This window comes from Wasmannia auropunctata, unplaced genomic scaffold (assembly GCF_000956235.1).
Source record: "Wasmannia auropunctata unplaced genomic scaffold, wasmannia.A_1.0 LD276460.1, whole genome shotgun sequence".
NCBI classification, from domain to species: Eukaryota; Metazoa; Arthropoda; class Insecta; order Hymenoptera; family Formicidae; genus Wasmannia; species Wasmannia auropunctata.
Genome location: NW_012086430.1, coordinates 13,260 through 24,430, shown reverse-complemented (window position 1 = coordinate 24,430; position 11,171 = coordinate 13,260). Strand labels below are relative to the sequence as shown.

Here is an 11,171-nt window from a genome sequence, read left to right as displayed (position 1 = left end):
TATAATGTCACGTCTTTTTTTTTATAATGCTAATGTTGCTTTATTAAAAGTAACTGAAAAGTGACGATTCGTTACTTTTGGAGTAACTGTAACTGTAACATGTTACTTTTTGGAGTCGGTAACTTGTAACGGTAACTAACTTTTTGAGAAACAAAAACTGTAACTGTAACTAGTTATTTTTACAAAGTAACTTTCCCAACTTTGTATATATATATATATATATATATATATATATAAAACACATGTATGTGTTGATTATATATATAACTTTATGTGCAACTTAAATGGCCAATCTGAATCGAAAACAGATTTTTAAAAACTGGACATTTTGACAGAATGCCAAATCTATTGATAAAATATAACAAGTAGGCTCAGTACAGAAACTGAGCAGAATTTGTCAATTTTTGTATTTAATGTATTTCATTTAATTTGTTTACGAAATGACAGATTCTGTTTGATTTCTGTCGACGATCTGCTATTAGATTTCGGCAGGCTCTGTCGGCGAAACATGATGAGTTTTTAATAGACGTAAGTGATATTGGATCTTGCAGAATATCTAAGCCAATCTAAACGACATGAAGAAAATCGAGGTATAAGATGCTTTACAGACGCCTAAAGCCTAATCTACAATGCGCTCTTTGTGTACTGTTTCTTGCTATTTATCACTTTGTACCTTTTATTTTTTTTCTTTTCTATCATCTGAGACAAAAGTTGACACATATACATGTACATGAGATTAGTAGAAGAGACAAGAAACACAACTGTCGTTGAAATCGCGGTCGCAAAAAAGGAAGAAGGCAAGAGGTAAAGGCAAGAAGCACAGGAAGCAAAGATTACATTGTAGATCAGGCTTTAAAGATGTTTAAGGACATTTTTTTTGTGAGAGTCGTCTGAAAGATGTCTTATGTCCTGATTTTGAATTAATTGTAAGTGTTGTTTAGGAATCTGCTGCCTATGTCGTACTACAGGCAGTTTGCTTACTGAAAATTTTGTAATACTAGCTAACTGTACAGCTTCAGGCTATAAGTTTTTTTTTTTTTTTAAATAAAGTGTAATATACAGAAATTGCCCTGTTTATTTGCAGTTGCAATTTTTCTTGGAGCATGGAATTGCGCGTCGATACTTTTCGGTCAGGTTGATTGCTTAATTAGCGGTATGTGGCAAATGATAGCTGGTTTTCTGGTTGTAATAATCGAAGCGCCTTGCTGCTGTTTGTTCATCGACTTTGTACTGAATTTAAGCGATTGGGTGGAGAAGAAACCGTATTGGAATAGAGCGGCTGTATATTGTTTGTAAGTTTTATTTTATTTCTTCCATAGTTTATGAGATCATAGATAAGACCTATACTTTTCAGTCCTTGGCCATATTATTGGATACATCACACTTTTTACAATTTATTGACTTTCAAGGATCGAATTTATATTATATTATGACTCATTTATCATTGATTGAAATACGTAAAGAATAAGTGTCTGTAAATGGATGCATTTGTTTCGATTCACTTATCGCTTAGTACTCATGTGAAAGAACTGTTGTAGAGGCGACAGCAAGAAGAGCGTACTTACATGTTTCTTCTGTTATAAAAATTCCATTTTATTTATTGTTTCTTTAGCGAATCTATTATTAGACTCGCAATCAGTCAAGATGAATCTACCGAAAAATCCGCGCATTTAATAATATGGCCAGGAATTACATATATGTTACAACACATTAAATTATGTCATGTCTATTGATTTAGAATAGCATTACCAGCAGTCTTCCTATGTCCAGGAATGAGTAGTATATTTGGCAGTGGTTTAATATTTACAACGGGTATAATATATGGATTGATGTCTTTGGGCAAAAAGTAAGTATGATTTATTCGAAAATTTCATGAAATAGGATCTAATTGAAAAAATTGAATAAGCTTTATTGACTCAAAAGAAAAGAAGATATCTAAACCAATTAGAAGTGCAGAAATTTACAAGTACTCAATATAATTTATATTTAATTATTAACATAAATAATCTTTTGTCAACCAAAACCAATTTTATTTGATAGAAGAAAACTATCAAATTAAATTGATGCAAAAATGTGTCAAAACATTGCAATCTATATCGTTATTTCGCTCAATAAAACGTCTCTCAATATTGATTGTATTATTTTTTTAGTTTTTCAGTTATTTTGGTAATTGGTCTGCTTTTATGTAATTTCATTTAAATGCATATCAATTTAATAAAGAGTTTAGTCCAATTGTGATTTTATAGACAAAAAATCGCTTATATGTTCATAAATAGCAAGAAAAATTTACGTTATTTCTGTTTCATCTTATCGAGATTATGATTTAAAAAAAAAATGAGTGTTGTAAACCAATTACCTATTCATTTCATTTATTTCTTTTTTCGATTAACAGAATACTTGTTCATTTAATCTCACATCCAGATAATCGCTCTTAATTAATATAAAACTATGCAATGCTTTTTTTCCCTGTTTGTGCCTTTTCATATGTACGTTTTTTGCTTTGAGGTGGAAGAGCAATTTTTATATTGTGTTTGTATTTTTAGTGCTATCTTGCTTTGGTTTGTGAGAAAATATTTTTACAAGATAATTTTACGAAAAATTGTATTTTTCGTAATTATACAAAAAAAAATGTTAGAACTACCGGGAATATATTGAAGAGAACTTTATATTGGATGGAGGAGGGAACATGGCTTGGAAAAATAAAATTTTATTTGCTTTTTAGCTGTATAATGATTGTCACAAAATAACTCCATTGAGTTATTGAGTAATGTAAAACACGTGTTACGCGTGGCGTATAAAGTAACTTTATCTTGTTTTCAATATGATCTCTGCAAAGTGTTTACTAATATATAACATAATAACAGAGGATCCAGGCCCGACCCAGCGGGAATGACGTCGGGCGTGGGTTCCCCACAGGGTACAGTGCCTCCTACTACAGATCACCATACCACTCTCATGGAGGATCCTGATGTCTGGAGGCCTACATAAATCATCAAACATTCATTGCACCACTTCACTAACCAGGCAATAATACACAAGATTTTATATTACTACAAAATTTAAGTAAATTTAACGCTTTGTTACAAATGTCCATTCTTCTTCGACATACATTCTTTATCATTCTGTATATTTTTTATTGCACAGTTGCTCTGATACTGCTTTAAAGCTGAAATGAATTTAATTAAATATAAATTTTTTAATACAACTTGAAGGATAGTTGAATAATTTACACAAAATAACTTTCTTTAAATAACGAAATATTTATTGTAATAATTAGATTGTTTTTTAATCATACGAATTTTTTCTTCAAAAAATTTAGAAATATCAATTTAAATCTTGTTATTTATATATTTTGTTATTCAGGGCAACATTATTGACCTACTAATTACTTGCTTTTCAATTTTCTGTTATGATCATTTCATTATTTAAAATGTTATGTAAATTGCAATGTTTCTGCATTTATGTTTCTCGATTATTAATGCTGATTAATATAATTTATACATGTATTCTACATTTTATTAAGTTGCAATTTAACAATTTATTGTTAACATCGTTATTAGAAAAATTGTTATATAATAATTATAGCTACAATATAATTTCTGCTTTATTTATATAACTAATTTATTTATCTACATTAATTTGGTAGTTATTAACTGTAATTGTATTCTTTTGTGCATGCAGTTAAGCGGAAAGGAATTAATTTCAAAATGTAATGCGGATACATTATCTTAAGAATATTTAAAAAATTCCACAATAGTGATAAAATATAATTATCTTTTTTGTGTAAATAGTGACGAGCAGACGTGTGATCGATTCTATCATGGTTGCGGGGAGCGCGCTATCAACGCTATTGCGCCATTCTATCTTTGTTTTATATATAATGAATGATAAAGATAAAATGATGGTCGGGCTGATAATATGCTTTCCGAAACCAACCCATGCGGCCGTGCATAATATATTACACATATTCAACAACAAATTGACAAAAGCGAAATATCAAGCAATTGACAATTGATTTCTTTCCGTAATGTAACTATACCTAATTAATTAATTGAGAGTAATGCTGTAACTATACCTAATTAATTAAGAGTAATGCTGCTATGTTATGCTTTTGATGGCAAATGCGTATTAACATTATAAATTATGTAATACATTGTGACCTTAACGTCTGTGATGTCCCTATCATGATAAGTTATAAATGGGAAGTATTGGCGATAAGCTAAAAATAATAAATATAGACTCTCTTAATGTTCTGAGACTAAATGTTCTAGATAGATAGAAGAAAAGTGTTTCTGAAAGGATTAACATAATATTCATACTCCAGGGCACCTTTTGGCGAAATGAGAACAGCAGCAACGGATGTTCAAGCTCCATCATCGAGCATGCGGTCCACACTAGTTGAAAATACTCAGCCAATCGGTGTTAGCAGTACTCCAGCTAGTATTGTTTGATCATTAGGAATTAATTGGGTGAGCAATCTAATTTTGTTTTTTTTTTTGTTTTGTACGAATGATCGTAAGTGATATAATTAATCGTTTAAATGATCAGTAGCTTAAATAAGTAAATGAGCGTACACGCTTCGTTTTACCTCAGCTCCATCATTGATATAAATTTGTGATCGAAGTGTCCTACCAGTAGCTTCGCAAGACATTTATCACCCTTGGGACAAAGTTGAATACAAATTGTGTCGCAGATATATAAACGTGTTAGAATTTGAAAAATCTAGAAAGAAATTTCTTGGACTTTAACACTTAATGGAATTCTTCTATTTTTAATCTGTTCTTATTTGAACGTGCAAAATACACGGGTAAGAATTGTATATGCTTGTTACACTTTATGTTTGTATGAAATGTGTATGTAAAATGAAGTGGGATATATTACGAAGACAGTATAGAAAAAGGATTTGTTGCTTCATTTTAATAATGCCAAAGTCAAAGACTGTCATAGAAAATGATGTTGTTCTATGTGGGCCTAGCTATCCGTAGGCCCATTTGTCCATTGTATGTCATGAAATGTTAACAAAACGGAACAGTAGAAAATTGTAGATGATGCAATTTGTTTGAACGTATATAATATTAAAGCGATTTATTTTGCAAGCAAATTAGTTAAGTAACTCAACAAGTGGAAACTGAACAATACTTCCGCGATAGTTTCGCATTTCAATTGTAAAACGCATTGCTTTCAGAATATTATGTTAAGAATCGAGAAAAGTCATAATATATTAGTTTGATATTTCTTTTATGTATAAATAGATAAGCTTCTCTCTGCCAAAATAAACTGTACATGCATAAAATTTAAATGTGTTTTGAAACAGCGCTATTTGTACGGTATTATAATTTTTATTACAGTACTGTAAACTCGATTACTGTACAAAACATAATGATGAAGCCTTGAATACGTACGCAGAGTAAGTTAATTACGCCAACGTTTATATTTTCGCTTTTAATCTAAGAATTTGATAGATGAAATATTCAATTTAATTTTTCTTTACTGCATACGTATTAGAACGTATTTTATTTTATGCAGTTTAAAAAGTGTATTTTAATATAATGCATTTATATTAAAGAAAGCCCGTATGTATTGATAAGTTAACCAATTATCTTATCGTGCGATATGGCAGAGGGATATAATAATCTCTATTAGTGTTACGCGTCATGTATCAGACGAATTTTGTATACCTAATCACAAATATATTGCATACATACAGGTTGTGTCATTTCTATTGTATTTAATAAGAAAGTTGAGTTGAGAAAAAAAGTCGTTTTCTTTAAAAAAAAACAAAAAACAAGTAGGTTCTAAGAATAGCTATATAATTACGTGACACATATCTTGTATATATGCATATATTCTTTCCAGATGATTGCATTTCTAATAGTTCATTTCAAATGATTGAAAATATAAATTTTGTAAATATGATTTTAAACTAAATGAAAATGTTAGAGATTGTGAACTGGGCACTTAGGGCACTTAGTCGCATGTCCGATACTGTTCTGCTTATGTTCTGAATATGTTTTCTAAATTACTGACATTAGATGTGCCAAAAGTGCTCATTTATCATCAATAGTCATTCCGCATTAGCTAACATTTTTATTTGTAATATTTGTGCCGATATCATATACCTAAATTTTTTCGATATCGTATACATTTCTTTTGTATTCTAAATATTTGAATTTATATTACAAATGTTTTCTCCTTGTCCCATACATTCCTATATGTTACTTAATTTATTTAAGACAAAACCATGTAAGATGTTGTATTATCGTCTAGTTTTTACTTGATGAAATAATTTATATTTAGAAAAATGATTGCTCATAATAAAATAAATTCTTGTGATTGATGCAGTCATGTGTGGACGCAACCGAGAAATATCGATAACTCGAATGTATGTGTCTGCAGCGTGTGACATTTAATTATACAAGATATCCCACTTCTATAGAAGAAACTGTTAAAATGATAGGTCTTTTAAATAAATGAAGGACCTAATATTAACAATAAAATGTCAATAGCTTTTAAATTATAAGCAAATGAAATTAAATTTTTTCCTGATTAAGCTGTTGGAAAGATAAGGCAATTTTAGTCTTTATTTAATTTCAAGTAAATTCTCGTTAGAAAGAATTTGTCGATATTTGTTAAAGATTCTGTCATTATAATAATTTATCTCACAAAAGTGGAATATCCTGTGTATATGCTACGTATATAAATTTGCTGAGTATTTTTGACTTAAATTCTCAAGATTAATCAGCATATATTAGAATAATCTCTCTCGAATGTAATCCTCGCAATTAATGAATATAATATAGTGAAGAGTAAAAATATTTCAGCTCTGATGTAATGAGTCAAAATTTATCTTGCACTAAATTTTTTTTCTATAAGTCTTGCCTTCTCTTCCAGTAATTCGTCCGACAATTGACCGCTAAAGTAAAGAGAGAAAAAACTTGGTGCAAATGCAGTTTAACTACATTACATTCAAGCAGGATAAACTTTTTGCTCTCCATTATATATATAAAAATTGAAGGATATATGTGATTATTATTCTCTTAGTAATTCTGCAGTTGCTATATTTGCTGAGAAAAATTAATAATTATATTCTTTAAGTAAATATAGCTCATTTAAGATATAGAAAACAATGTTCTCTATGCGAGTAAAAATTTAAGATATTGCATAGTAATATGTATGTAATTATTATTTTAACTTTGATTTTTAACTGAATTTAAGCATTTATTATAAACGATTTTTTTCATATATAATTAAGCTTTATACAAAAAGCACTGAGAGAGAGAGAGAGAGAGAGAGAGAGAGAGAGAGAGAGAGAGGAAAGCAGGAAGCAGAGGGAAAAGAGAGAGATAGAGGTCATATATTGGAAATCTTTCTTTTACGAATGCACTTTTACACAAAGTGAAAATTTTTATTCCGTAGAGCATAAATTAAAAAAAAACGGAACTGTATTTAAATGTGTTTCATTTGCGAAAAATAAGATTAAAAAAAAATTTCTTCCGTGATCCGAAAATGACAAACATAAAATATAAAAAAATACCTACTCTTTTTTATCTCAAATAGTTTATTGAAGCTTAAAATCTTGATCGTTATGCAAGTGTACATAAAACACAATGATTATTTAGAAGCCATTGTTTATTCTAGTATTTTTGTTATAATTTTGCATTTTAATTTTATTAAAAATGTTTTTCCAACAAAATATTTGTCAATTTCTTTAAATAAAAATTAATTTTTGTTGAAAAATATCTTATTCTTTGATTCTATACTTCTGTCCTTTTATCCAGCGAGAAATGACTCCTCGAATTTAAAGTCATTAAGCCGGTATCAAACTACACATTAGCTTAATAGTTTAAGGCGGGAGCACAGACTTTTACGTAATGCATAAAGGTCCATCTACAATGAGAGTAGTAAGTTATAAACCGTAAGAAATTGATCAATCACAGTCGAATATGAGAAGAATAATCGACTGTGATTATTTAATTTCTTACGACTTACGACTTACTACTCTCATTGTAGATGGACCTTTATAGATTTTTTCAACGTTACTTAAATTTCAAGTTTTAAAATGGCGCTCTTAAGTCTCGATTGTGATTGGTCAATTTGCTTGCGGTTTACGTCTTACTTAAGTATTTTTGTGTGCCATGGCCTTAAGTCCCGGAATACAATAGATGTAGTAAGCCTTAAGCCGTAAGAAATGGACCAATCACAGTTGAATGTGAAGAGGATAATCGATTATAAATGGTCAATTTCATATGGCTAGGCTTACTACAACTATTGTGTTTCGGGACTAAAGGTCTATCTACAATGAGAGTAGTAAATCGTAAGCCGTAAAAATTGACCAATCAGTGGAATATAAGAAGAATACTCGACTGTGATTAGTTAATTTTATACGGTTTACGACTTACTACTCTCATTGTAGATTAAAAGATCAACCAATCAGTATGAAATAAAGGATTCTGATTGATTGATTTTCTTATGTCTTACGTCTTAGACCTGTTTCGTAGTGGGAGTATACATAGGCTGCGTTCCGTTTGGCGCTTACAGCTGCTTACAGCGCTCACAAAATCATTTCATCCTTGTTGTTTATCAAATATTAAACAAAGATAAATGATGCTTATAAGCGCTGTAAGCGCCAAAAGGAACGCAACCATAGTGTGCTCAGTTTGCTTTTTCTAATTCTTTGCCCTCTCGCTTGTTCTTTGACCGTTCAAAATACTGTTGGTCAATCTCAAAAAATAAAACATTTGACTCTGCAAAGTTGTTACGACTTAAATGGTTGTCTTCATTGCACGTCATTTATATTCTATCGGTCTCTTTTTATTTTATACTACAGTCAGGAATTAGAATCATGAATGTACTATACATACTTGAATCTATCGTATAACTTTGTTGCGTAGAGCTCTAAGGGCGAATTCACACCTTGACAGAAAAGCGAAAAACAGAAAAGCAGAAGCCAATCAAAACTCGCGTTGGTAGTTAATAGTTTTTGCTTTCTGCTTTTCTTGCTACCAGTGCGAGTTCTGATTGGCTTCTGCCAATTTTTCTGTTTTCCGCTTTTCTGTCAAGGTGTGAATTCGCCCTAAAAGGTCGTGCACGGCAATGCGAAAGACAGGTTCGGACAATCACCACATCCGCACGTCGCATAAACATATGCATGCGTTTTGGAGGCGAACAGAGGTATCGCACAAAGGGTTTTCGGCTCTTGGAATCTCAAGTGAGTAAATAAAAGGAATCGTCGCGACCACGTCGTGACGGTCATGTTATCGAGGAGCGCCAATAGGATTGACGATTAGTGAGAATCCAATGAGAAGCACGCGTTGAACGGAAAGCGTGCTTCTTATTGGTCTCTCTAGTTGGTAGTTTAATGTCCACTTTCCAGAGGCGCTGAAACCAGCTCAATTTCTATCGCAGCTAAATCGCGGGCATGACCGCTCTCAGGATCCTCTCTGCCATGATTGTCGAAAAACGCTCACTTCGATCGGGATCGTCAGACAGTACGTCAAGCGCTCTTGAATTGATTTTTCGTACGCTGTTAGCCTCCAAAACGCAACGTGCGCGTATCTAGCCGCGACCCAAGGCGTTCGGCTTTAAGCGTTGTCGCGGTTCACCCCGACTCGCACGAGAGGCGTAAAACCTCTATAGACAAAGTGTTCGCGACTCAGGGCATCGTTCAGCCCCTAGGCATTGTCGCGAAAGAAAGCGAATTATATATACGACAAACGATTAGACGTTACTTCGTAGTGTATCGGTGGCGCAGCTCAAAAATAAACTTTATACACGAAATCACGGTAAGTTCTGTTGAAAAAAGCCATGTGGATTTCCATGTGGAAATCTATATGGACTACCATGGTAATTTGGGCCAAAAATTCATGAATTTTCACATGGAATCCATATGGAATCCATATGTAATTTATGTGGAATTTATATAAAATTCATATGGAATCACGTATTACAGATTCTACAATAAGACTTATATTACAGATGTAGTATTGAGTATCAGTAACGTATCGTTTTATAATCATTACGGTAAAGATTAGTAATAATTCCGGTATAAGATAAAAAAAAATTTTATTTTATTTTATGATTACATATTATTTTTTGGAGTTTAATTTGTGTTTATTCTATTTTACATATTCTCTGTTTTATTAATTACAATTATGCAAGTTGTTATAATTTTTGAAAATGCATCGAGATTTGAACCTGAGATCCCTAGAATAGCAGACTAACACTAAGCTAATGATACTTAATTTGTACAAAGGATTTATTTTTTCCGGTATATATTCCTCTGCCACTGAGTATTCTCGCGCCTGAACAAATACTGAGAGCCAACAGTAATAGTTACGGAATCGCACATAAATAATGAAACTTCTCAATAATTATATATTTTTTCAGATAGTATAGCTTACAATTTTAGTTTTTAAATATTACTGTATTTTTCAGCAAACATTATTTTTTCAGTAAGCATCTACAAATTTAGATTAAAAATCGAGAATGAACGAAAATTCATAGATTATATTACTGTTTTTCGAGTCTCAGTGTATATGAAATCCACATGGAATCCATATGGAAATCCATGTCAAATCCGTGTGGAAATCCTCATAGAATCCATATGGAAATCCATGTGAAATCCATGTGGAAATCCACATAGAAATCTACATGGATTTTTTTAACATATGCATTGAAATATATATATATATATATGTAAATAATTTATAATTCATATATCATTAATATTTTAAATTTGCCAATATACGGTTTGTACATGTATTTTTTTATACATGAAAATTCAAATCAGTATAAATTATACAAATAGAAAATAAAGAATAATATTAAATTAATCAAAAGAATTGAAAAAATTATATATAAGATAATCATGCATAATCCATATATGAATTTTTCACATTTTTTATATAGATTTTCATATTTCATATATGAACTTTAATATAATGTACATACATGCAACTCCATATAAAAATCCATGTGGATAACTACCCACATGGATTTTTATATGGATTTTAATGACATGGTTGTCTGCATGGATTTCCCATATGGATTTTAACATGACATTATCCATATGGATTTTCATATGGATTTTTAACATAATATGGTTATCCACATGGATTTCCATGAATTTTTTCAACAGAAAGGATACCAGTTGCTTCCTTCCTGAACCACAA

At 30.8% G+C, this 11,171-nt stretch overlaps 1 protein-coding gene across 1 annotated transcript; it reads left to right on the top strand.

The window, feature by feature from the left end:
* Nucleotides 1-724: 724 nt before the first annotated feature.
* Nucleotides 725-7,168, top strand: LOC105461846 (calcium channel flower). Its single transcript, XM_011708353.1, has 4 exons — nucleotides 725-804; nucleotides 1,047-1,292; nucleotides 1,739-1,846; nucleotides 4,325-7,168. The coding sequence occupies exons 1-4, from the start codon at nucleotides 725-727 to the stop codon at nucleotides 4,449-4,451; spliced, it is 561 nt and encodes a 186-aa protein (XP_011706655.1). The 3' UTR covers nucleotides 4,452-7,168.
* The last annotated feature ends 4,003 nt before the right edge of the window (nucleotides 7,169-11,171 follow it).